This window comes from Chroicocephalus ridibundus, chromosome 7 (assembly GCF_963924245.1).
Source record: "Chroicocephalus ridibundus chromosome 7, bChrRid1.1, whole genome shotgun sequence".
Lineage (NCBI taxonomy): Eukaryota > Metazoa > Chordata > Aves > Charadriiformes > Laridae > Chroicocephalus > Chroicocephalus ridibundus.
In genome coordinates, this window is record NC_086290.1 from 31,084,280 (window position 1) to 31,112,061 (window position 27,782).

The 27,782-nt window shown below is 48.6% G+C and overlaps 1 protein-coding gene across 6 annotated transcripts in view; it reads left to right on the plus strand.

The window, feature by feature from the left end:
* NRP2 (neuropilin 2) overlaps positions 1-27,782 on the plus strand; it is an 89,677-nt gene that overhangs the window by 46,764 nt on the left and 15,131 nt on the right. For 3 of the 6 annotated variants that reach the window (XM_063340490.1, XM_063340492.1, XM_063340494.1), the window contains exons 10-15: positions 843-987; positions 4,735-4,851; positions 7,391-7,543; positions 17,270-17,532; positions 19,453-19,549; positions 22,006-22,047. In XM_063340490.1, coding sequence (XP_063196560.1) covers positions 843-987; positions 4,735-4,851; positions 7,391-7,543; positions 17,270-17,532; positions 19,453-19,549; positions 22,006-22,047 — 817 coding nt within the window. The remainder of the gene's footprint in view (positions 1-842; positions 988-4,734; positions 4,852-7,390; positions 7,544-17,269; positions 17,533-19,452; positions 19,550-22,005; positions 22,048-27,782) is intronic. The other 3 variants (XM_063340491.1, XM_063340493.1, XM_063340495.1) reach the window with 1 other exon arrangement.

A 27,782-nucleotide genomic window follows, 5' to 3' on the forward strand; every position in this document is an offset into this window, starting at 1 on the left:
TCCTGCAGGTCAAAGCCCACAAGTTGGTGTATTCAATTATGTTTGGCACAAATTAATTACATATTTTAAGGGGAAGGGTGTTGCTGTTGTGGCTTGCACCTCTGGAAAAGGAAGATAAATCACAACTTCTCTTTGGGAAATTTGCTATTTCTGAAGTCTCTTTTGCCACACTGGTGTGACCCTGAAATTCCCTGTGCTTTTACCATATCATCGGAGTTCCCCATGGTCTTTCTGCTTAGTGGTATGGGAGTGGCAGGGAGCTTAAGAAATTAATGAGTTCTAAGATACTGCCTGTTCTGTTTTTATGCAAACTCCTCTGCTTCTGAAAATTTGGGGAAGTTTTAATTTTTTCTGATCCTACAAATGAATCTTAGAAGGCCTGGCGCTATCTATAGCACTCTGTTTATTCCCCACAGACTTGAGATCATGCACGTAAGCTGAAAAGCAGCAGTACTTGGACTGTGAGGAAAACTGAGCGTTTACACTATCCTAGAACATGCAGTAGCTTCTTTATTTGCCAAAGGACAAATCTGATCTTATTTGTATGTGAAGTTAGTAGATGTTCCCCCAGCTTTCCCTGTGTGGCTTGGATCAGAATCTGACCCCTGGATATAAAGCAGAGGCCAAGAGAGATTGTACAGGTTTCTTAGAAACAGCCTCTCTGGTCCTCTTGAAACTGAGGAGGAACAGCCCAATTTTTGCTCAGCTGGACTCAATGGCCGTGAGTCGGACAGCTAAACTATTTCAGGCTGTGTCTGTGCCCTGCCAGACCCAAATTATCAAGTCTGGTGGAGAGCATGTGGGATGCATACATCACTTGCCTTTTTTCTCTCTCTCTGTAGCTTTTTGAAGGCAACATCCATTACGATATCCCTGAAGTCCGAAGATTTGACCCTGTTCCTGCCCAGTATGTCCGAGTGCACCCAGAGAGGTGGTCCCCAGCAGGAATAGGAATGCGCCTGGAGGTGCTGGGCTGCGACTGGACAGGTAGGAGCCCCTGTGCCTCTGCCCACCAGCTCCATCGGGGTCATGGTGGGCGCTAAACCGGCAAGGTGCGAGTGTAAGGTTATTTCTCTCCCTGCTGTCCCATCTCAGGGTCATACTGTGGCAGGGAGACTGCAGCCATGATGGCAGGATTTGCAGTGTGGCCTGAACCCATCTTTTTACTTCTACTTTGAAAGGAACTGGCCTTGACACAGCATGTAGCAGCAATGTTTGAACCCCCATCCAAGCTTTTGCACAGAGACCCACCCGGGATTTGTCCCCAGCTCCCTTCTCCCTCCTTTCAGAACTTTTAACTGGATGTTGTGCAGGCTTTCCCACTCTCTGTGTTAGATAACATTTGGGCTTTTTAATCCAAATGGATAAGACAAAAAAATAGGAAGAGAAGCAGAGGTGCAAAAGAGGGGTTCAGTGACTGGTACAGGTATCTTGAGCTGACAAAATAAGGTTTTGCTGTAAAAACATCTGTTCCTCTCTCATTGAACCCCATGTGGAAATCCTTCTGCAGACAAGGTTGGGGATTTAACTCTCCAACATCTCTACAATATCCCTAAGACCAGGGAAGTTTGTTCACTTTTGCCCACCTGTTTTTCACAAGCGGTATGCCTTGCAGCCACCATTACTTTTAATACAGAGGTGAAAACTGTCTAACACACTCACTGAGACCGGTAGAGGTTGTACCTCTGACCCTTTTGAGGCTTGATGGTGATTGATTGCTCCATAGTTTCATCCCCAAAAGACAAAAATGCACCCAACAGCTCATTGTGTCTGAAGCTAGTTTTTCAGTGCCGGAGGCTAGTTGTGCCTTTTTCTAACCTATTTTATTTTTTAATAATCTGCTTAAATCTGAATCTGGTGTCCAGATGTCAGTGATAAAGAAGTATGATTTCCATTTTATAAACACATCTGTAGAAGGCATTTTCTTGTAAGAATTCCCATTCTAGGAAGCTTAAAAGACAAAGAGCTTTTTCCCACCCTTTTGTGGAGTCTTTAGTACCCCTTCCTCCTGTGATATGCTGTGAGATGCATTACAAACACTTAATAGCAAATCACAGAACACACATACACACAATTAATAATGATAATTTGTCACCTTTGAAGTCAATGGCAAATCTCCACCTGGACTGGGAATCCATTGTAAATGATTTAAACTTTAGATCAAGATTAGATCTTAATTTAAATCTTACCACATCTTTGGGATGTTGTAGGAGAAGCAGGCGCCATGGCTGTCCTGCAAGCAGTGGGAGCTGAGGCTTCATGCAGAAGTGGTCAGGCAGCTCCCGCATCGTTGCGTCAGGCAGCTCCCAGGAATCTCCAGCTGCCAGATCTCTGCAGACCGTTGGTGGCTGGTGCATCACAGTGCGGCATTACTGCCACAAAGGGAGGCAGTCGCACAAGAGCTCTGACCACGGATATGTCAGCCCCTCCATTGCAATCCTCCAAATTAGAGAATAAGAGGGGTTTGGCATCCTCAACTTCTTGTGCTATTTTTTGATCCAAATTTTCTTTTACAGCTATGTCCACGTTCAGTTTCAATATCAGCAGCAACAGCCCACGTTTTTTCCGGGCAGGGTGCTTTATGGTCATTTCCCAGAGTGGCCGTCTAATCATTTGCACATTGTAATGTTTAAAACTCAACTGCCAAGTCATAAATATTCGTAGCTTTATTGATCTACAGGCATTCAGCTTTGTAATCAGAGCAGGGCTTGTAATCTTGTGGATTCACTATGTTATAAAAAGCATTTATATCCCTGATGCAACCTGGAGAGCAGAGATAGCCCATGGCATTATCTACACGCTAAATCCAGGCTGGCTACATGCAGCAGTCCTTGACAACGCCAAGATACAGCCCTCCTTTGCTGGGAGGACCCAGGCACGTTACAGAACTGGCTGTGAAAACCCAGGCAATTGCACTTGCTTGGGAACAAGATTAAGAGAGGGATTAAAACAAGCTGATTGAAAATATACTCAAGTGAGGGCCTAAGCCCATGCATACCCTGCCCAGTTGTTTTAATTTCTTATCAGCTACAGGCGTCTTAATTATTGAGTCAAACAGGTAATTTAACAGCAACTGGACTCACAAACTAGTTGGCTAGTAGCTCAAAAATTGGGAAGCAGGCAGTCAGCAATTGACTTCTTTCAAAGACCTGCCAAATTTTTTCTTCTGAAGAGTCGAGATTGATGAATGTTCACTTGCAGCTGGTTTTCTCTCCTTTGAAGTTCCAAACATCTGGCTTCAATTGCTCAGTGACTTTGCATTTTGATCAGCAGTTACCACCAGTTGCACAGACACTTGCTGGGCCAGGGAGAGAGAGAAAGCGAGCAAGCCAGACCTCTCTTTTTCACTTTCCATTTCACACATCACGTTGTCCTCTCTGCTATTTTCATTATCTCTTGTAACCATCGTGTTGCAGCTCTGCCATGGTAACTGATTTTTCAAGATATATTTCTGCGGCTTGTCCAGGGCAATGCAACACTGTTGATTTACATCCGCTCAGCATCTGTGTCCCGTATGGGACTTGGCTTTCAAGGTCCTTCCACATTGTCACATTTCAGCTATAAATCTCAATATACAAGAACAACAACCTAAAAAAATGTACCAGCTCTAAATAACTTGCAGCTTTTGATATGTTGCCTTCACCTGCTGCTTTTTTTTTCTTTTCTTTTTTATGACACTTTTCTGTGCCTGGCTGCTTGCAATTTGCTTCTTGGTTGTGTTTGAGGTTTTATGGGGTTGTAACAAATTTAAACTTACAAATTAAGAGACTTTGAGGTTATTTGGTATTTTATCCTGAACAAAAGACAGACACTGGGAAAAAAAAAAAGTAAAAAAACCCCGGAGAGTTTATGTGCAACATGTTTAATAACAGGAAAATAAAAGGGCAGAAAGGAGCCTATGGAAAATACTCAATGTATTTAGGCATTTCCTCCTGCTTCTGGCTTTATTAAATGATATCCTGAAGGGTGCCGACAAAGAAACACAATCGCACATAACTGAGCAAAGCAGCCTCTTTTCAAAAGTGGAAAGAATCAAGCCTGCTGTACTCATAAAAGGAGAGACTGCTGGAACCTAATGTCGTTTACTGTTGATCTTAATATCCTTCCCCTTCTTGCTTAAATTTCCCCTGACACCTGCTTGGAGGTTGTTTCACACGGGCCATGTTGGAGAGAGGGAAATTGGACAGAGACCCTTTGAAAGTGTAGTCAGGAGCCTGGAGTGTGAAACCAGATGCTTTCTGCAGCGAGCCAGAGCACGCTAGGGGATCCTCTGGGTCCGATTGCGGTTACGTCATTTGTGGGTTTGAGTGACTTGTTTTATAAATTGGCACAATTGGTGGGAATGTTGTGTGTGTTTTTTTAACGTGTCATATGCCTTTATGAAAGAAAAAGACGTTCTGCCTGTGATCCCTCTTATCCAGTAATGACAGCTAAGCGGATTGCCAACACTAGCGTAGATTAAAAAATTAAGAGAAAAAGTAGCATGTATGTCTAGAGGAGAGTCTTGTCCAACAGGGACTCTAAATCAAAGGAACTCCCGTACGGAAACAGCCAGTTCACTTGAAGTTCAAACCATGCTGACATTTGTAGCATGTAGAAATTTCATGGTGTTCTTGTTCTATCTCTTCCTGCCATTATAAGAACATGAGAAATTATTTTTTTTGCTTTGTTTCCTCCTACATGGGCTTTTTGTACTGTCTATTGCAAATAGCATCTCTAGTCTGTTTTTTTCAGATGTAAAGCCCACTGCAGAGACACTGATGCCCACTTTGAAGAGCGAAGAGACCACCACCCCATACCCAACTGATGAAGAGGCAACCGACTGTGGTGATAGCTGTGGAGAAGAGGAGGGTATGTATCAGAGTACATCTTTGTCTCAATAAATGATGGGTTAAAAGCTATCAAATACTCTTATCTTCCCATTTGCTTCTATGCATGGAGCTGATTCCTGGAAAGCTTAGAGTAATATTATTAGTAATAGGCCAAGATAAAAAAATGCAACAAACAAAACTTGCCAAAATCTGATAAGTTATATCAAGAAAGGATGCAAGAGCAAGAGATAGCAGCTAATTCAGTCCCTAGGGTACGAGACTCGAAGAGCTGCTCTCTCAGCTTCCTTACATGACCTGATGCAACTCACTTAGTGCCTTGTTTAGAGCCACCTCCGTTCCAGATCCCCTTGGCTGGGTGTCATAAATTCAGAAGGCGATTCAGGGGAGAGATTCAGACTGCCTGGTATGGAAGACTCCTTTTGCAGAGGTCACAACTGTGGGAGTAAATCACAACTTGTAGAGAAGGCTGATGTCCTGAAAACCTATCTGTTAAGGATCATCTTCCCTAATATTAACTGCTTAAAATTTAGGAGGACAGTCTGGGCTGATTGTGCAGGCAGCAGAGAGAGGGGAACGGTAACTCCAGGCAGGAATTCATCCCTCCAGTCTTAGATGGCTGTCAGATGTACAGGGAATGGTTTGGTATCTGTGGTGCTTGCCTGCCTCTTCTGACTACAGAAGAGGCTGAATGTTAGTTTAGACGACACGCTGTGCTTGTGAAGAGACAATGCTGGGGACAACTAATCCTCTCTGCCTCAGATCCCTACCAGTAAAAGCAGACATCATATTTTTCTGCTCCTTGCAAGGGGGCATGTGAGCATCTAAAGCTTTGACATGTCCAGATTAAGGGGAGTGGGCACGGCAGAGCTGTGCAGGGTTAGTTGTGCAGCACAGTGTGCAGGAGATGCACACCCCTGAGCAGACAGCAGAGCGTGGGCCTCAGCGCTGGGGCTTGGGCATTTACACAAGGACTTCAACGAGAAATCTCAGGAGGAAAAGATATCCTTTGAGATAGCTCCTAGGACTTCTGTCACTTCAGCTTCCAGTCCCAGAGAAAAAATTAATGGGTTTTAAAATACATAAATTAAAAAAAGAACATTAATTGGCTTTTTCACACCTCGCATCGGGATTCTGCTGTAGTTCAGTTCTGGAAATGCAAGTTGCAGAAGTAGCTCAACGGGCCTGATTCTCATTGCTTTGCCTCAGTGATAAGCCTGTGCAACTCTGCTACCACTAAGGCACTTGGGAAGCTGCCGACAGGAAATTTAGGCCAGTAATAGTCTCTGCAACAACACGATTCCTGGGTGCAGTCCAGGGCAAGAGAGCGAGCAGAGTATGCCGTGGAGCGTGGAACCAGCCTCCCCACCAGCTTCCCTCAGTTTAGCAACAATTTTCATTCTCATACTCCGTAAACAATGAGTGTGTTTCTCTGGACAATCAGATTTATGACAGCCAAACAGAAACAATGCTGCTCTCCAGGGTATGAGATTAGATTGAAATAAAAGGATCCATGATCTGCATTGTTTTATTTCGAAGAGGGATTATGTAAAGAAGGCCCTTTGCCCCTCGCAGCAAAGTTCCGCTGATGCCTATTGCTTGAGTCACTCAACTCCTTCTGGCTATCGCTGACTTTGTGGGCACTGTGATTTAAAACTTCCTCTTCGCTCAGGAAAAACCCGGCCTATAATTGGTCTCTGACGTGCTTGGGATGGTCTCAGACCGTTTCTGCAGCCTCCGTGCCTTATGGCTGCTTCCCCAACCGAAGGAGCCAGCAGCTGCCTCGCTGCTACGTGCAGCCCCTGGCAAGTGCCCTCCTGCCCACAGACCCGTCTCTGCGCGAAGGCTCTCCAGAGCTTTTAAAGCTGTTGACACAGGGGAATTAGCTCCGCTCCTGTTTCACAGATGAAAAGTTAAATGACTCGCCCAAAGACCATGTGGTGAGTCCGTAGTGGAGCTAGAAATAGAGGCTGGCTCCTTTCACTCAGAATCCAAAAGCTTGAGCTCATGGTGGCCCCATGTTTCCCCTGGTAGCATTTCCACGAGAAGGTAGGAAGTGGTGAGTGACAGCTCACCACGTTGACAGACAGCTCCCGTCTGGTGCAAGTGGCTAGATCTGTCACTCAGGAGCTGGGTTTCTGGAGCACTTGAGATTCTCCTTTTGGAACCAGAGCACAGGCTGATGAGCACAGGGCACTCAGGAAGTGCTCTTCCCTGACATTTAAGAAGGCATTTAATATTTGACCGCTCTAGGGGATGAAGAGAAGGTGCTGATTAGAGTCTGGAAGCATTTGGTACTTGCTTTTATATTTGCTTAGTTTGGTGGATTAGCCGCAGGACATGGTATGAGCATTTTGATGATGCAGAACTTAAGGCTGATCCCTGGAGCTGACGAAATGTGAGATAGGTTAAAAGCATGAGCGTGAGTGAGATTTCATGCTTTCTTCAGTATTTATGGCTTGCCAGCTATTTTACTTTCAGGTTGTTTTTTTTATAGCAACCCTTCATGGGTAGGTCATTTTTTAATCCAACTTTATTTTGCTTCTATTTCTTTTTATAAGATTTCCGTCTCCCTGCAAATTTCAACTGCAATTTTGATCTCCCTGAAGACCTCTGTGGTTGGTCACACGACTTGGCAACGGGTTATACATGGTCTTTTCAGCCTACAAGCACCTGGATTGGCAACTCTGAACCAAGCCCTGAGACTGTGCCTGGTAAGATGGTTAATACCATACCAAAGTCAGGAAGAGGGAGCTGATGGGGCTCAGTAGGACTGATTATTGTACAGCTATCAAGAGCCGTGAAGGCTGTGCAGACCTGAACGTTTTCTTTTGTGGAAGCTGTCAGATGCTTTGCTTTATGGGTTCATGACTTATTTATAGGATTGTGACCACTGGCACTGAATTATCCTAACTGTCCTCTTGAGATAGCCTTGAATTGGACACTGGGCTTTGAATCCACTGTGACCATGTAGGTTAGTCTGGGCTTTGTTCCACATCCTGATCCACATGTCCTCTGTAGGACCCAATGCTTTTTCCCCAAAATGCATTTCCTCTTTTGTCAGAGATGCATTTCTTCTTCCCATATGTTGCTCAGATTGCCTGTAGTCTTCAACTATTCTGTACTCTGGGCTTGCATAGGCTGGATTTCAGCCTCCTCCAAGTGAAGGATGAGCTAAACCCTAAGAATGCAGAAATATGCCAGCTTCTTGCTGTTTGACTTTTGCTCTTTTTCTCTTCTGTGCTTTGGAAGCAGAAGATTTGCATGAGCGTGGCAGAGCCTAATTTATGGAGGACCTCACTGAGATGTGCTGGCATGGGTTGGAAGGGTTGGAGGGCTAATTTATGTCTCTGGCAGTGTGGTTGATATATCAAGTTCTTCAGCTTCACATCTTGGAACTCACCCCGGGACTAGTGCCCTGTCCTTACCCTTGTTGACTTTGTGGCACGGGTGGCACAAAGAACATTTTCCAGTTTCCTTATAACTGTAGATTACATCACCGTGACATCACCTCTCTTCACTGTCATTCGTTGCTTATGAAACTCAAGGGTCCCCCAGGGAGAACTGGCTGATCTCACCTGGCTTCGGCTCTGCCCTGATGCCCAGTGACTCCAGTGCCTGCATACCATGTGCCCAGGGAGCTGCGCATGCTGCGGGCTCCTCCCTGTCCTCCCCCTGGTGAGGTTGAGTCTCAAAATGCAAACATTCGGGCGAACCTGTTAGCCACCTGGCAGAGGCGCTGGCCAGATTGGCAGTGCCGCCAGCCAGTTGGAAAGCCGTGCAGCCAACACCTGGTAGGCAGTGCTAAAGAGGAAAATATGTATTCCAGAAACATATGGGAAGAGGAGAATCTGCTACATCTCCACACACAAATCACCCCCACACAAATGCACACATCATTTCTCTCTTCAGCTCCTGAGGTGCCCGGCATTTTTCGAAGAGACAGGGTAATGCTGTAAGTGCAGCCTATATGGACATCTGACAAATTCTTTGGCGTGACATAGGGTCACAGTGTCTGCTATGGAGAAAAACATTTTCATATTTCAAGTGTTTATCTCTTCAGCATTTGAGTGCTTTAGAAGATTAATATCTGGAGCTCAGTGGAGCCTCAGGCAACAGGAGAGAACACTTACAACCAGCCCCAGACTTAATAACCCTCCCCATCTCATTCACTGTAATAATGTTTAATTAATATAAGCCTCCTGCAAGTAGGATAAAAATTACTTATTTTTATAACTCAGACTCAATTTTTCATTTCATTTCCTCTCCCCTGGGTCTCCCTACAATTAGTTGGCCATAGTTTCTTAGAAGACTCTGTTGTAAGTGCGCACGCGCGTGTGTGTGCACTTGCACAGCTCGGGAGAGCCCGGTGCTGCCTCAGACAGCTCAGCACGCAGTTCTGTTTTTTACCCTTCTACCCTTTATTCTCTTTCTTAGTTAGTTACGAGTTGCAAAAACTCATCAGTGCAGCTGTGGGGGGACATTTTCCTGCTGAGTTCAGTGATCTGGTTTCGTGCCAGCGTGGAGAGCTCTCTCTTACGGTGCTGTGCTGAGCCAGGCACTGGAGCACCTTTGGGGTGCAGGCAGGCGCCCAGCAAGTTGCAGGCTGTACAGGCAGAGGAAGGGGAGGAGGCAGCAGCTCCAGGGGCCTGAAGTGAGTTGCCCACAGCAGTGAAAGAAGTCATCAGCAGACACCAGGCACAGGCTGAGGGACAGTTGTTGGCACTGCCATGGGATCAGCCTCCCAGCTGGGTCGGGTGGGGATGTGCCCTCCCGGCAGCCACGCTGCTGCCTTGCCCACACAGCCCAGAGCTGCAGAGGGGCCGACATGCAAAGGCGCCGCTGCCACGCCTCGCTTTGGTCCTGCTCTTAGAAATTAAGAAGACATAACACAAAAGGAAACAACTATTTGCTTTTTTGCTCCCCGCACGGCTTTTAAAAGCAACTCGAGAAACATGAAAAAGAGGCGATGCCAGCCCCTCGGCGGGGACAGAATCGAAGCATTGTTTGGTTCACACTCCCCCATTCTTCCTCTGCCTTTCCCTTGCGCTCCCTCCAGCACTTTGTTTCTACTTAGAAAATTCATCCTCAGGCTCCAGGGAGCAAGGAATGAAAAGCCGTTGTTCGGGGTGGTCTTTTCTTGTGAATTCCCCACCCCAGGGTGAGCCGTTGGGTGACAGAGAGCAGCTGTGCTTGGTTTAGGGGCAGGGCAAAAGCTAACGGGAACTCAAAGCCGCTGGAGCCCCATTTACTCTGATTTAAAGGTGCTGGCCCTAGCTAGAGGCTGTGGCTGCTCCACAGTAGCAAGGAAATGTGCTGTGCCTTTAAGAGCCATGTGGTGTATGTTTCTATTTCTTCTGAAAAAGGCAAAACAAAAATTAAAATTAAAAGGGAAAAAATAATAATGAAAGGAGGAGCCCTGGCTCAGTCTGCATGAGAGAGAGAGGGGGAAGGAAATGACCATGGTGAAATATCCTCTGTGAGGCACTTGATTAGAAAAGTCTGCTGAGAGACAGGCCTGAATTCCTCAGATATCTCCTGATTTCATTTTATGCGCTGCATGCAATTCCTCCTCGTCTTTGGCGCGGAGAACTTCTTCTCGAGACTGACAAGACACCCACTGCTCTCCTTCCACTATTTTTATTTCCAAGATACTCTTTCAGGCAGCTCTGCATTTCTTTTTTTAGCCCTGTGTTCCTTGGGCTCTTCGCACCATGGATTAGCTCCACATCCTCTCCTGCAGGCTCCTGTTACACGTCTGGGGACTCCATTGGTGAAAGTGGACCCAAAGTGCCAAACTCAGCAGAAACCCAGCATGGTTCCAGCTGTTACCGTGCCCTTTACAAGCCTCAAAAATACTGTTGCTCCCTTTTCCATGCCCCCAAGAGAGATTGCCAGGATTTTTCCCTCTATGGATTTTCAGATGCTTCCCATCTGTAGAAAGATTCCCCTTAGCTGCACCTACCAAGCTTCAAGGAGCAGCAAGTTCAAGTTTCAATGAGATTTCATCCCCCATTCCTGCTGCATGCAATGGCAATGTGCCATTGGTGTCAAGATAGAGGTCTTAAGACCTGAAAATAAATCTGGGTTGGTAGGTTGGGCACCTCAACTCTTCACTGTGTTTGAATTTCACCGGGGTCTTGATCCTGAAGGGTGTAAAGATCCTGGGTCATATCCTTAGCTGGTAGGTGCGGTTGCATTGCTCTCAGTGATGCTACGCGAATAAGTCAGGACTGAAAAGCTGGAATTGGTGTGTTAGCCACTTTTTTTCCCCTCCTCTTTTCTTGCAGTCATTAAGTAAATACCTTGTGGTCCTAGAATAGCACTGTGGGGTCTGCACCTCTGCCACGTGCTGCTTCTCATTCGGGTGAGCACAGTGTCAGGGTCAGAGCCACGGCAGCATTGTGAACCCCATGCTGTTCAGATGTTGGCAGCTGTACATGCACGCAGAAAAGGAAGTGATTTTAACATTGCAGCTCTCCTGACCACATAGCTCTTGGGCTGGGCTGCAAAAACCCACCAAGACCTTCTGCTGTGGGCCGTGGCCTCGCTGGCTTTGAGGGTCAGGAATGCTGCTCATTCAGGTTGCAGGCGCTGCAGGGAAAGGTTTATTTGTTTCAAAGCGTTTCCAGCAGAGGAATGTTTGTAGTGCTCTGAAGTTTCCTAAGAGCTTATTTTTTAAGGAAAACAAATGTTGAGCTGTTTTTAAGCTAATGGTGACCCTTCACCATTCCTGTGTTTTTCCCATGGGATCTTTAAAAGGGAAAGTTTCATATTTTTCCTGCAGTCCATGAGAACTTCTGCCTGAAGGCCTTGATCCTACTCTGTCCCAACCAGCAGAAACATTTTCATGGTGTTAATGGAGCAGGGCTGGACTGAATTGGATATCTGCACTTACTCTCATGAGACTTACTCTCAAGGCTTCTGCCTTGGGGACACATTTTGACCTCTAGGGTCAATCCTGTCCCCTTTGAAGTAGGAGGGAGTTTTGTATGTGGGGTGGTGTGAAAATCAAGCACTTCTGTGCAATGAGTGAGCAGCTGCATGCTGTGGGAAGGAGAACCACATACTCGGCTCGCTCTCTCCCCACTCCCACTATGTGTGGTGCAGATTGCCTCTCAGCAAAGCTGTACGCAGCTCTCCTGACCCTTATTTGCACAGTGAGGACAGCAAACCCTAAGAAGTCCTTCATGCCTTGGCTGCCTGCAGCACAGTAGAGCTGGGACACCCTGGTACCCACATCATGAGAGGTTTGCTGAGCGTCGTCTGGGCTGTGCAAGTACCCTGGCTGCAGGCTAAGGCCAGGCTGTGGCCATCCTCTTGCCCATACTGTCTGTAATGAGAGAAGGGGCACGGCCACAGTCTGTCCCTGCATTGCCAGCAAAGCTCCTGCACGCTTGGGCTGGGCTGCAGGCAGAGGAGAAGAAAGCATTCCTCTAGGGCTTGCCCGTTTCTTCATTGCTCGCCTGTCTGAGTCCTTAGTCACATTTTGGACCCAAACACCAGTGACACACAGTGCTTATAAACCGGGCTGGAATGCTCTCTGGAAAGCAAGACACTGTCTCTCAAAACTTAGCGCATGCATCACTCCATCACTTCGCAGCAGTGACTTAGCAGCCTGTGAGTCACAGAGCCCGATTCGGGAAAGCGTGCGCACGCGAGCAAGCCATAATGTGCAAGCCTGTGCGGTGGAAGCGCTGGCTCGGTTAATGCCTTTAATTGTGCATGCACAAACGCCCGGCGCAGGTGGGTCTGTGAACACCCTTTCATGTAGGGGCGTGCAGGGTGCCTGCCAGGCTGGCGGTGGATGCAGTGTGGTGGTAAGCAGCTCGCTTAGCATAAATGTCAGGCTCTAATTGGCATTTGGTTTGTCAGGGACACCGTGCCCTCCCTGCGCTCCTGGGGGAAGGCAGTGGGACTCACAGTTGTGCCGCGCTGTTGAGGACGTGAGGCTTAATTAAGAGAGAGGATGTAATGGCCCGTCCATTAGAAAGGCTCCAGAGAGCAGGCGGAGGGCTTGGTTCTGGGCAGGTGTGGGGTTTTATGCCTTTTCACGGACTGATTTAGAGACTGAAACGGCAAGGACTTGGCAGGCTAATTAACACATAATCAAAATTGAGGGGATTTTCCAGCAGACGCAGTGATCTAGTTAATATAAATATTAGTTCTACGGAGGATTGATTTCCCTTCGTAAATGAAAGTCTGTCATTGAGGAGAGGCCTGTCACTGAAATTACGACAGCAGCCTTTTGAGGTGAATTTGCATGATTTGCCAAAAAAAATTAAAAATATAATAACTATCCAGTTTCAATCTGCATATTCATGCAGCTGCCATCCCCCTGCTACCAGAGCACCCTGCAGTTGTGAGGGGCTCTGAGTTGATCCGCTCCCTGGGAAAGGCAAGGACTGATGTAGAAGGACAGCAGGATCACGCCTCACTGGGACATCTCCCCAGCCCTGACATATCACCGTCAGGAGTGGCATTTGGGGCTGTGCAGGCAGCAGACAGGGCCCGAAGCAGAGATGTCACCTGTGGGATTTGGCAGACGAGGTGGCTGCCCGAGGGCTGCGGTGCTACCACTAAAACACACTGTGAAACAAGCTCTGCAACGAAGGAGAGTGTGGTGACCTTTGGAGGGACATAAGTGAAGGCAATTCAGCGTGGGTCCTCTGTAGGAGCAGCAGCTGTAACTCAACAATATCCAGCAAGGGAAAACGCAGAGGGAATCTGAAATCTCAGTAATTGCTTGTGTACATCCTGCCCGACATGTTTTGCTGGAAAGCCTCCAGATGTGCTGCTGAGACCGATGTGGGAAGGTGCTTTTCTCGGGAGAGGGGGTGAGATGTGCAGGACCCAAGCACAGGCAGGCTGACCTTGCGGAGGGAGCGGCTGCCATGGCTCGTGGTTGCAGCCTGACCCAAACCGCGAGGCTTCATCCCCTGCTGCCCCTAATGTCCTCTCAGATGGCTTGCTAGCAGGAGGGGACAGGCACGCCAAGAGGAAACCGCATTGGCCAGATGGTTTGTTTGCAGGGCCTGGCTGGTGATTTATCTGGGGCTCACTGCCGTGCACGTACAAGCGACTCTGCCATCGTCTGGTTGGGGATGGTTGCATGTTCACGCTCCTCTGGCTCCCCTACATCCAGATGATCCCATAAATCTTCCATGAGATTTATGCCGTGGCATCAGTTGGAAAAACAGCAGTAGGTTAAAACGCCTGAGAAGGTTTGTCCTGCCTTCTTTGAGCCGGTGCTTTGAACTACCAGTGCCAGTTCAGTGGGGGATGTAACTGCCGTGTTAGCTGGAATAGAGGCTGCAAAGCAAAGTTCTGGGAAAGAGATTAAAATGCACTTCTGATCCTGGAAGAATTGATCAGCTCATCATTGCAAGGCTCCCTTCAAGCGTTTTAGCAGGGGAAATCAGCCTTTCAGGTGCTTTCTGTGCCAAGGGCTTCCATTTACTGTATCAAACAGAGCGACTACTGGAACCACCAGGCTCCCACATGCTGTTCCAACAATTAGCTCCACAGTGCCCTTGTTCAGTCAGTCTCAGCAAATTCGCGGGGCTTTTCAGAAGGTCCAACTAGCCATTAGAGTGATCCAGCCATTTCATCTTCAAATGACACAGAAAGTCATGTCTTCTTGTGCTCTGCTCTCCATTCCAGAAGCTCCTGTTACCAGGAGCAGGAGCACATGGTACCCAAACCCACTGCTACTTGCAGGGGAGAAGCTGGGTTCATTGCCCAAAGGCTGAGCCTCCCCACAGAAGATGCAGCAGGGGTTGGGAGGGGTCCCGCAGCTCTGAAAGAGCCTGTGTGGTTAGGGGGGGCATTGGTTTTGGCTGCGGTTCAGGAGGTTCTTTGATTTCACAGCCTGATAGGAATGGGAACAAATCGGAGGTCAGTGTTATCCCTGGGAGGGATGTGACTCAGAGGCACACAGGCTCTTTTGCTGGAGCAGAGGAGGCAGCAACGCTGGGTACCATGAACTCCCAGTGAGGTGTGTGGATGATGGGGGGGGGGGTGTCCAGCTGTGCAATTAACATAGTCCCCTGTGGTCAGCTGTGGGCTTTGGGTGGATCCAAGGGTGGCTCACATCCCTGCACTCAAGCAGGCTGTGATTACCAAAGGTCAGTCTTGAACTTTGAGAACCTGGATTTTATCCTTCTTGAGCCTGGCTGGCACTTTTATTAAGGTTTTGCCTGTGAGACTATTTCAGCTGTGAGATAATTGTACGATCATAGTCTGATTTGCTCTTCCAACTTGTTTGTTGTTGCTGCTTTTTTCTTGTTGTTGCTTTTTTCTTTGAAGAGGCTTGTAGTGAATTACTAAAAGAGGATTTTAATTCAGGAGACCTTGATGACTTATTATGCCTTATCGCTCCTTAGGCATGGAGTACAGCTTGTTCTTTTTTTTTTTTCTTCCTCCACTTGTTTATCTCCCACATCTCCTCCTCCACCACTACCACTCCGAGGTAAATCACAAGAACACTCCATTAGAGAACGGCATGGTACTTTTTCAAGTGATTCACTCAAACAGGAGTGAGCAAACATGCTTTCATCTTTTTTTTCTGCTACTGTTTGTTGGCATAAAGTGCCAAGTGGCCCAAGTACATTTCATAGGTGCTAGAAAATATTGCTGAAAATGTTGCCCTTTCTTTATGTGGCCAGTCAGGGACAGATTTGTCCTTCACGCAGCAAAATCAGCGAAAGTTCATATGGAGTGGATACGCCTTTGAAATATTTTGATCATACATCCCAGGAGCAGAGTGATGGCAAATCTTTCTGCTGTCTTGTCCTAAATTTATTTTAGAAAGCTGTGTAGATCACGGTGGTTGGTTTCAGCCCAGCTCTCTGGCAGTGACAAACTTGTACCAGGGCCAGTGGCTGTGCAACCACTGATAAATCTCCCTCGGCCTGGGATGTCACCGGATTGCTGAGCAGCAGCAAGGTCTGCTGCTGTTTTCTGGGTGGGACCTGTCTTTCAATGCTCGGGAACTGGGATCTAAGTTCAGGTCTCGCTAGTTCAAGTTTTGGAGGTGTTTTGGGTGCACTTTGCAAACATTCTCAGTGCAGACGCTGCTCTTCTGCAGTTGCTGTGGGCACTGAAGCCACAGAAGGAGCAGGGCGAGCAGGAGGCAGTGTGCTGCTCAGAGCTTTGCCTGTCAAGCGCAGCAGGCTAAGACGTGGGAAAAGGAAGCAACAGACCTTTAGGTGTGGTCCTGGGGCAGAGGTAGCCCCCCCGGGCTGCAGCAGGGCTCGCACGTGCTGGCATGAAGCACCAGTGGCACTTGCCCACTGTGTAGCACGAGCAAGCATGTTCATCCCTCTGTTGAGTGAAACGCAAAATACAGCAATATCTGTCATTGGCCTGTCTGTGTCACCTTGTACTGCAGGCACTGCAGTCAGAGCAACCCAGGGGACTCTGTCCTGCCATTGGTCATGATGGGAGGGGGCAGCTAAGGATCAGATCAGCTACGTGCTTGGCTTTCAGTCTGTGCTCAGGGACTTCAGGCATCCAAGCTGCAAATGGGGAACTCCTTGAGGAGGCTTCTCATCAGAGAGGTCTGGAAACCACTGATTCCAGACCAAATCAGCTGTGCCCAGGGATTTGTATCCATGGGCTTTTGCTGCTATTGGTACTCAGATCAAGTATCTCCAATTCTAGTCTCAGTCTGGGATATCAAATGTACCAAATCTCCTCCCTGAGGATTGACAAAAAGCATGACAGAATTTAAAATGTAATATTAAAGCAAGTGAATCCCCTACTGTAGGTATTTCAACAACCTTCAAGTTTGCAGCTCCCTGGTTGTCACCTGTGCATACTTGACTCACTGGGACCACGTTCTTCCTCTGTGCTGTGCTTTAGGGGCTGTTTTGCTGCATTACAGAAAAAACGAGTGCCAGGTTTTCATTTTGTTGTGCGTGTCCTCAAAACAAACTTGTCAGCTAGACCCTGATTGTGCAGTATTTACCGCTGGGGATGAAAAGAGGCAGGATGAACACAGCTTGAGATCCCCATCCCAAGATGAGTTTTCAGCACCAGCAGTTAGAAAAACCCGCCTCAGGCTTGTTCACTAAGCTCCCAACAAAATAAACAAAACCCCCCTCCCAATGTCATTATTGTGGCATCACTTCTGACAAAAACTGCTCTTTAACTTCTCCTAATTATATCGATTCTTTGGCTTACCACTTTCTGGTTTTGCTGTCGGTCTCCTGCCAGGCGGTGGTCGCTGGTGAAGGAGGTGTGCTCCTCAGCCCAGGCTGCCCAGGGTGCAGCAGCGGCACGGAGTGCTGCACACAAGGAGGGTGCTGGTGGGAGACCCCACTCCTGCATGGGTGTGAGAGTCTCCCCAGCACTGCCAAAGCCACCTGGCAGGAGGTGAGACACTTGTTGCAAGTGGCCGCAGAAAATAATATAATGGTGTTTTCCTCTTTGAACAGATGGCAAGAACTACCTGCAGCTGCAGAGCAGCGGAAGGAGGGAAGTCCAGCGAGCCCGGCTCATCAGCCCCATCATCTATCTGCCCCGGAGCGCTGTCTGCATGGTCTTCCAGTACCAGGCGTGGGGCAGCAATGGGGTAATGCTGCGGGTCTGGCGGGAAGCCAGCCAGGAGCACAAGGCGCTGTGGGTCATCACGGAGGACCAAGGGGAGGAGTGGAGGGAAGGCCGCATCATCTTGCCCAGCTATGACATGGAGTACCGGGTAAGATGCTCGGGGAAGGTGTGCTGCACGAGGCAGCATCTTCAGCATCTTTATGTCAGTGTTTCAGAGCCAGGGCCCATTCATCATTAGGGAATGTCGCTGTTTTCATTGTGTTTCTCGAGTTACTATAGTAACTAAACGACACTGTTTGTTATTCAGATTCCGCACAGACTTGGGCCTTTGTTCAGCCTGTTGCCTTCTATATTCCTCAAATCTCCCGCTTTGCAATTATTTTCCCTTCTTTTAGCAATTATTTTCCCTTCTTTTATTTTCATTTTGTTTTGTGCATTTTCCCCCCCCAACTGATGGTCATCAGATAGTCTGACCACAGGCAGGTGCACAGCTCCAGGGAGCAAACCCAAACCCTGCAGCCAGGAGAAGTGGGAAGCTGGGAGGGGGCATGGCCAGCTCGTAAGGGCAGGCAGCAAACAGCCCTTCTGCAGCCTCGGCTGCAAGTGCTGGCATGGGAGAAGGAAGGGAGAATGTGGGTTCATTTGTGAATCCAATTCTCAGATACCTTAGACCAGATCAGAGGGCTGGGTGCAGCACTGTGGGATCAAGGCCCAGTCCCATGTCAGGAGATCAGTGGAAAAGAAGGGATGAGCTGGAGGGAGCCGTGCTGCTCACCGCAGCCACCTAAGCCCCTCTGGCACGGCCACGCTAGCACCCTGCGGAGAGGCTGCTGCTTCCGGGAGTGCCTTTGGCACGGTTAGCCCTTCCAGGCAGCGTGCTGTTTGCCAGGGAGCCAGGGCTGCTCTTGTCACTTGTTAATGAGGATCGGCACAGCATGCAGCACCCTCCAAGCAGAAGGAAACACTCACTTGCAGACCTGAGGCAGTGCTTTGATGACCACCCTGGTAGGGAGCCTTGCTCTGGCTGCTTCCAGCCCGACCCTGCCCCGGGGAGCTGCTGCTCTCAGGCCACTGACCCCTCCAAACTGCTGCTTCCTGCGTGGTCCCAAGGACGAACTGACACTGTCCTGTGCGCAGACAGACACCTGGCCCTTCAGGGAGGTCTCCTTGGAGGCAGGCATAGGATCGGGCTGCACAGCCACCCCAGAGAAAGGGGGCACTAAAGTGGGGAGAGGAAGTTTGTGAAATACATAGCCCCAGGAAATTATTTGGACCCTTGAGAGTAGTCAGGGAGACAGAAAGCAAAAGCTTTGCACCAGAGCTGCATGACTAGTTTGCATGTGTGTGTTTGCCTTTTTAATAAAATACCAGTAAACGCACTATGCCTACAGATAAGAGTGATGGGCACTGGCTGACTACTTTGTGCGTTAAATGTGAATATACCAGTACTAGCTAAATAACAGCATCATTATGTAAATAGTGCAAGTCTCTCCACTCAGCAGTTCTCAGAGCTAACGACTCTATTTATTTTTGTAAATATATTTTGCCTGTGATTAAGAAGGAATAAATTGACCCTTCTCCTCTAACATTTCAATGCTTCTTATGTAATGTTGATGGGAACAGCACTTTACAGTTAATGTAGCAGTGCATTTTGTGTCCTTCCCTTCCTTTTCCTGATCATAGTCCAGTTAATATCATGGGCCAAATCTGCTGCTGCTGTAAGTCAGTGTTGTGCCACTTGCATCATTTGTGCAAGGGCGGGGGACGGCCTGTGATGCTGAACATTGATTCACTGACTCTATTCCATGCAAGAGACATTTAGTTGAACAAACTACAAGCCGAGTGCTGACAGACCAGGTAACGATCTTTCCACCGAACCTGTCCCTGCAGAGTAGTTTTCTCTGGGGAAGGGGTGGCAGAGGCAGGGCAAGGAAGCAGCACTAGTCTCAGGTCATCTGGAGGTGTGCAGGGGAAGTCAGAAGCAGATCTCCTGCCCTCTCCCTCAGGAGCAGCAGCTGCTCTCTGCCTCCCAGCTTAGCCTTGACATTTCTGTTCTGATTTCTCACAGATTGTGTTTGAGGGATTTATACGCAATGGCCACTCGGGAGAGCTCGCCCTTGATGACATTCGGCTAGGCACCGACATCCCACTGGAGAACTGCATGGGTACGTGCTGTGTCCGGCCGCGGGCTTGGGGATGGCGGTGGGTGAAGCTGGGGCTGGAGAGCCTTCTCTTGCAGGCTGCTAGTTGGCCACTGCTTTTCCCCTGCTTGAGTTACTGGGAGTTTCCGGATCTCATCTGGGACTTTCCTTGCCCATGAAAGAAATGAGGGGGACTCAGTCTCTAGGGGGGAGGCTCTGTGTTGGTGTGAGAGGCAGGAAGCACATGTCTCTGCCGAGCAAAGCCGAAAGAGCAGCTGAGGGTTACCAAGGACTATTCTGTGTGATAAGGACATACACGAAATTTAAAAGGAAAGTGCTGGACAAAAGAAACCAGCTGTCAGTCAGTATTACACGCTTAGAGGGGCCGATGAGTTCAAAAGGAGTCTTCTCTAATAAGAAATAAAATAGCAGAGGGGTTTTACAGCAATGTTAACAGAATAACAAAAGAAATTTTTGTCCTAGAATTCACCGTTCCCCAAACCAGGCCAAAAGCCAGGTGGATTCGTTCAATGTGAAAGACAGAGAGGACTTTAAAAAAAAAAAAGAGGGAGAGCGAAAAATGTGTTTTAGCAGTTTGCTGGCGAAGCCATTGCCCTACCCTATTCCTCTAGTTGGCATATCCATGCACACACTGTGATGGGTCCAGTCGCCACCTAGCTCGGATGTGGATTTAGAGCCATGCCAGTTGAGGATGGGACCAGCAGTACTCAATTAGTGGGATCTGTGCTGAGAGCTGCCCGCAAGAGTGAGGCCCTGCTCTTCTGCATGACCCCGGGGAGGCATGTTTCACTATTAAACACTCACAAAATGGCCATGTCCAACCCAAAAGTCAGGTGGAGCAGGCCCTCTCTCCCATTTGGTCTTTGAAAGGTCCCATTCAGTGAAGCCGCTCTTCTCTGCTGAGGGAGGGAAGGATCCTGGTGCCTCCTAACCCAAGTGGGACAGACTCTCTTTGAGGCGTTATAGCCCAGGGGTGGAGGCACGGGATGAATTGTGCCTAGGAAGGGCTGGTCATGTCGCATGCTGCCCAGTGCAGGCAGGCGCTGGTGAAGATGGTGCAGGCACCAGCATTAATAATAGAACAGGGGATTGGGGCTGCCCCAGAGATGCTCTTGAGCACCGTTGGTCCCAGTTTCTTTGATGCTTTGAACTCTGCTGGTCTCTCATCTGCCAAAGGAGCTAATACTCTGTATGTCAAATTCCCTGTATTTAAGGCTTGACAGTGGTGTTTTAATCCCTTGCCTTCTATGGCATTAAAGAGAAGCAAGACTGATGATTAACACTAATGGCATTTCCTACTAACTTCTTTTGAGCTCAGCAATTCACCTAGCTCCAGTGTTACTGTGTCTTGGGCCTCATGAACCTAAAGCTTAATATTTCAAAACAAAAGCATTAATAAATTACAAAGTTTCAAGCATTGCCAGCCCTAAAAATAACACCAAACTGCTACACAAAATTATTTGTCCATTTCCAGGAAGTTGAATGGGAATCTTAAAACCGATAAGGATAGTTTGTTTCAGATCATTTCTAACAAAGGGCTCCCACTGCAAACTTTAACATAACTCATGGGTCATTTCCGATGTCACCAAAATAATAATGAAACAGCAGAGATACAGTGCTGCTCTCTCTCTGCCAGAGCCATGAGAATAGCTGACTCTAGCACAGGCTACTGTTTTTTCAAATGTAATCCTGGGAAGTAATCTGATTCCTTTTTAGCGTGAAAGAACACTAATAAGTCACAATAATTTTTTCCTTTGACAAATGTGTCATTCGCATTCTGAACTTGAGTGATGATTTCATAGCACTCGGTAGAGCCAGAATCTGCTTCTGTGACTCACAGGCATAATGCAGAAGTAATCTAAAAATAATCAGAAGTCTATTACTTCTGTGAGAAAGTAATCAGTAATAAGTACTGATTATTGCTTTTCAGATCCAGTAATTTGTAATAGATTACTTCTTCAAAGTATCTTGAAAGAGGAAAAAAATCACTTGCCTTTGTTTCTTGGCACTGAGATGGAGAGAAGCATGGCATCGATGCCCAGAAGTAATGCAGTTCCCGTGTGAATAATGATGCCAGAGTTGAGCCAGAAACCAAACTGCTCTTGGAAATTTTAGGGGGTTTCAGGGTTTCATCACTGGGCCAGGTGGGGCTTTTTCTTTGGGTGACTCAGGCCAGACAGCTGTATCCAAATGGTCTTCAACCTAAGACATATTTTTCTCTGAAGCCTGTGTCTGAGTTGAAGCTTATTGTGTCTGGTCAGTCCTCTGCTGAAACAGGGTTTCTCCCTGTCCCGCTGAGGTTGGCAAGCACCCCCACGTTGTTCCCAGCCAGTGGCTTCTCTGGGGCACAGCCACATGCCTGCTCTGCTTGGCTGCTACAGATAACGGAGATGTGAACTGTGGCCTTTTGTGTAGTATTCCCCTCTCTAATACTAGGTTGTTTTTTTTTCCCTTTGCAGAACCCATCACAGCTTTCCCAGGTGAGAACTTCTACTCTCCAGGTAAAATTGCACTCCTCTCGGTGGTTTCTTTCTGCTGGCATGGGCTTTTACATCGAAGGAAAGAGATGTGCGTGCTTGTACAAACAGCAAATGTTCTGAGCAGTGAAATGGCAAGCGTGTGCTAAACCTCCCCCGCCGCAGCAGCAGGAGGTGGCACCCTCTGACTCCTGCTAAGTGACAGGGAGCAGACAAACAGACAAGTCCCACTGTCTTGGGGCTGAGCAGCATTAGGAAACCTGCCATCACGAGGCACCCAGCCTCCTGAAGGGCAGCAGACCCAAAATGTGAAGGCTAAGGAGTAAAGGGTAGTTATCAACTGATTTAAATGAAAAACCGGTAGCCAAATAAAAGTGAAATGAGGTGGCAATGACTTATGTCAGCATAGGGGAAGGTTGTTCTCTAGTTTATGGATGCTCTGGCAATGGTGGTGTTTGAGCTGCTGGTAAATTAACGGTGGGGCCTGTCTGCTTGGAAGGGGAAGGGAGCTGGGAGGTAGAAGTGGGAGAGCAAACTGCCATAAGGAGCTTTGAAGGTGACAGTCAATAAAAGGAAAACAAGGTGAAATGATGCATTTAATAGCTTAATATTAGCCTGAAGGATAGAAACCATCATTTCTCTGATCAAACCTACAGAGTAAGAGAAAAGGTGAGGAACTTGGAAAAACTGCCTCACTCTTTGAGCAGTCAGCGGGGATGCTGTTTGTCTTGCTCTGGGGTGGGAAAAGCTATCTGCTTTTGCAGGGAAGAACAGTTTAGTCTGTTTGAGGTTTATCCCCATGTTTTGATTTTTGATTTTATTTTCCTGCCTGCCTCTTCTGGGATGCATCTGGGGGTTGTGTTGCAATAAAGAGTGAACTTTGGGCTCCCCTTAACTTTGAAAGTTGTTTTGCCAGTTCAGTCAATGCGCCCTTTGCTTTCAGTTGGACATGACGTCCGTACTCTTCCCATGCCCTACTCTGCTGGTGGGCTGTTAAATATGGCTGGGGTCTACCCTAGAAGCAGCTGCACATCTGTGTGGGGCAAGCTGTCTCTGGTGGGTATGTGCATTGGAAGCTGTGGCAGTAAAAGAAAAGTAGACACTGAGACTGAACTCACGTGCGCGACTCCATTCCTGGGGTGTGAGGCAGGCTGTGGAGCGTTACCAACAGGAGGAACACGCGCAAAGCATAACACCGTATTTCACAGTCATACCTATAGTATAATAGCTAGAAACTTGGGCTTGCTTGTTTGTAGGCTGCTTATTTATCTGCTGCTCAGGCTTGTGGTGTTACTGAAAAGCTACTGCAATATTCTCAGCTGACAGTTAAAGCCTCACAACCCTTCCGTACTTAAACCATCTCTATATTCTTCTGGACCTGGTCTGGTACCTATTTTGCAAACAGCATCCTTGTCTTTTGGGGGTTGTAACATGCATGTCATATTCAGTTTGAACGTCACATTGAGTCTATCCCAAAGTCCTCCTAACTCATGTTGTTTGTTTTGCCCTTCACCCCATGCCCTGCTGCCTGTATGCCTCCATTTCCCTGTCATATTCCCCAGGGCACGCTGGCTGGGTAGGGACAGTGTTTGCTGTGCCCAGCACAGTGAGGTCCCTGAGCACCACAGGCAGATGCTGTTGCAGGCACACCTCCCCTTCACACAGGAGCACTCCACCTCGCGCCAGTGGGCTCCTGCCCATTGCCAGCTCCTTGGAGGACATCCTAGCACCGCTCACAACAGGGGAGCAACTGCAGCAAAAGATTGAAGAGGTTTCCCTGGCTGACAGGCCATCCCATAGATGGGGCAGAGGGATGGAGTGACCAGGTGTCATGGTTTAGCCCCAGCCGGCAACAAAGAAACACATGGCCATTCGCTCACTCCCCCAGCCCCACAGCAGGATGGGGGAGAACTGGAAGAAAAGGCAAAACTCATGGGTTGAGGTAAAGGCAGTTTAACAGAATAACAAAAGAAAGGGGAAAAGAACAACAATAATACTGATAAAGGAATATATGAAACACAATTAATATACAACCGCTCACTGACTGGAACCCAGAAAACCCAGCCCGCGCCCAAGAAGCGATTCTTGGCCCTCCCCGCCCCAGCCAGCTCCCCCAGCTAGATACTGAGCGTGATGTCACATCATGGCATCAAATACCCCTTTGGCTAGTTTGGGTCAGCCGTCCAGGCTGTGTCCTGTCCCAGCTCCTGGTGAAAATTAACCCTATTCCCACTGGAATCAGGACACCAGAGAAGGAACAAAATGCAGAGGGAAAACATGGAGAAGTGAAGATGAAGACTGGAGAAAGCAATATAGCAATTAAAATGAGGGGAAGACAGAGATGCCCAACAGGAGAGGGCAAAAAGAGGGGAAGAAGTCCCTGGCTGAAGGAAAAAAGGGACCTCAAGTGAAAAGACTGTGCAGGAAGTATTGAGATGTTCTGTAGCCCCCACTCCTGCAATTACATCATGAGCTGAAAAAGTCAGGTGCCATTAAAAATAATAGCAAATCCTTTCTCTCCTGGCTTGGAAGCAAAGCTGAAAATATGCACCTTACAGGTTCCAGGATCACAAGGCAAATAATAAGAAGAGAATTGTGTGGGTGGAATATCTTTCAGCTAGTGGGTCGGGATCTTACAAGACCAGTCAAGTGTGCTTAAACTGTGCTGCATTTGAGAGTTGATGCGTCTCACCCATAAAGAAAAGGTATAACAAATGGCTGGAAGCAAGGAGTTAGATAAATACCAGGCTAAAAATAAGAGACATATTCCAAAGAGTGTGGAGACAAACTGCGGGGAGAATTTTCCTTTCTAACTGGTGGATTCTCCCACACTAGGTATCCTGAAATCAAGACAGGGATATCTTCCTGGAGAAATGACAGGTAGCAATTAAGGGGTTGAGGCTGACACCTGTTTTGTGGCATTCAGATTAGATGAGCGTAATGCTCGCTTTCATCTGTGCCATCTACGAAAAGTCCAGCTGTGTTCCTTGTCCACAGCAGTTAATGTCAGTGATTTTAGAGAGGAATATGAGCTGTGACATGGCAGCAGCAGAGCAAAGCAGGCAGCCCTCTAGGAGGCTCTCTCCGTTTTTTCCCCAGATGACTTTTGTTCTTGCTTATTTTGGGTTTTGATTTCTGCTGCATGGCTCTAAAACTGGTCCCTGTAAGAGTCAAGGGGGCTGTACCTGTCCAGGTGGGAGGGGTGAGCCCAGCAGCACAGCCACGTGAAATCATCCACCCTGTAGTGATTAAATTGGGTTTCAACTGACCTGTGCCCCAAGATGTGCATAAACACAGCACCCACAGACTTGACAGGAACATCAGGAGGCATTTCTTTGTTAAGATGAGAACTTTAGTGAATAAATAAGGAAGGGCAAGTGTGTGCGTGTGTGTGTGTGGTGGAAGGCAAAGGGGAGTGGAAAAATTAAGTTAAGAAGATGGATTTTTTTTTTCCATCTCCCTGAGCAGAGAACTTTTCCACTGATATAAGAGAATACTTCCAGAGAGCAGGAGAGCCAGTAAAAACAGAACAGATAACATCAGCACTGTGTGCCGAGTGGACGGGCAGCTATATTTAGTGGCTGACAGTGTGAGGAAGAACAATCATTAATGTTGGGAATTGGCTTCGTTAGGGCTTAGAGACAACTGAGTGTGATTCCTTAATGACTTCAGTTGCTAAATGAACTCTCCAGATTTCTGCTATCTCCCCAGGAGGGCCATAAGGTGTGGAAATGGGGGCCAAGGAGGGGGTCTGCACCACCCCTCACATTTGCAGCCGTAGCTGCTGCATGGGGACATCCGGAGCAGGTCAGAGCCAAGCAGAGGCATCTGAACTCGCAGATGCCTCGAGATTTCCCCAGGGATCCTTCCCACAAGCAGGATCATCTGAGGTGCATCACGCTGTCTCCCTCCACCCCCAGGCAGGCAGAGGGCAGGGGTGCGTGAAGAAGGGGCAGCGGCTGCAGGCTGAGCACCATGGCACGGGCTTCTCTATGGCCAGACCCACCCTTTGTACTCCCAGCCCTGCACTGGGCAATGTACGGACATTGGGAGGCCACGGAAACTTTTCCCCCCCTCTGCTTTTCAGAAGGGAGCGCCACTCCCCCAGAGGCTTAGGAGCCATCAGTATCCCTGACACCTGCCCCTCGTCTCCCTACCCAGTTTCCACCAGCCTGGCCCAGTGCATATCAGTGGTGTGAGAGGCTGTTTGCCTGTAAATCTCTGGCTGGAGCAAGGCGCTATGTAAGCACAGACTGTCACCGAGCATAAACACGAGTGGCCTCTGCATAGCAAGCAGCCCCGTGGTCTTCCCGGGGGTTGGCCCTGCGCCCTGGTGCTGTCAGGCACAGGCGAGGTGATGGTGATCCATTGGGGATGGCGGTGGGATGCGTATGGGCCTGGGACGGCTCGGCTGGCTGGATCTGCGGTGGGAGACAGCGGCAGGTTATCAGTGAAGCTCAGGGCAGCGTTGAACATGCTCGCGCCAGTGAGGGGCTGGTGGCAGCCCCCATGGGCTGTCCCCCATGCAGCTGGCTGAGGGGCAGCAGCTTCTCAGGGAGGTGCAGGGATGTGCTGCTTTTGTTCCCCAGCACCATGGTGGCTGGTGGAGATGGAGGTGGTCAGAGGGCTGCCTGCTCCCTGCCTTCACCACCCCCAGCACACAGCCCAGCCCACACTTCCACAGGCACTTTCGGTGGGCAGGAGGGACAGGGCCACCCCCATTGCTGGTGGCAACAGGCAGCTGGGGTAAGACAGGGTGATGGCGGCGTACCTGGCAGGTAGGTTTCTCCTGAGACATCCGAATTTCTTGCCTACAATGACGAATATGTGGGTGGTTCTCAGCCTCCTGCTCTGTAAAAGCAGGATTTGTCTTGCCTGTGTGGTTTTTTTTCTTGGTTTTGAGGGTTTTTTTGTTGTAGCTATGCATCTGGGTGCAGCGTTCATTCTTATTTTCACTCCCTGTGCCTGGGTTTTGGGGGATGGGGAGGAAAGCCTTGTGACTGGCAAAGAAACCATCCTTTTGCCTCATTGCCTGTGCCACCAGCAGCAGAAAAGCCGTCTCCATCCCAAACGTGCCAGCCGATGGCTCTGCTGGCAGGGCAGTGCTTGGGGGGGAGGGCAGAGGCCATGCTGTGAGACGCCCTTGCTGCTAGCAAAGCTGGGTGCATCCTGCACTGTTTTGATTTTCTCCCCTTGGCGTCCTCTGAGCCTGCTCAGCAACCAAAACAGGAGTTTGGTTAGCGCAGAGCTCAACAATATGCTGACATCAAGCTGTAGGAGCCCCCAAAATTCTGTGTGCCGGCACATAGCCAGGGGGCTGCCCCCAGCCCGTGGGCCAGGGGCAAGACAAGAGGGCGAGCAGAGTAGGGGGTTAACGTGTCCAGCAGCAGAGCAAACCCTTTGGAGAGTTTCCCTGGGGACTTTGTTCCCCTTGAAGTAGCCAGTAAATAAATGTGGTGCAAAAGTGCATCTCTCCCCAGTTATTAACAGTGTGCCTTCGCAAGCTGGGGAGGTGGGAGCAGCCTGTGCAGGAGGAATAATAGCACAGAGCTGCTCTGGGGCCGTGGGCGTGAGCACAGACACTGGCGCTCCTCTCTTCGGTGCCTGCCGCAGGCACGGGTGCCTGCATGATTCTGCGGACCAGCGGTGAGGTCCTATGCGCCTCTGGCCACCAGATGTGGGCTGAGCTGTCCCAGGATGACCTGGGAAGCAGGAGCAACTCCTTGCAGCCATGCCCTGCCTCCCAGCATGCTCCAGCT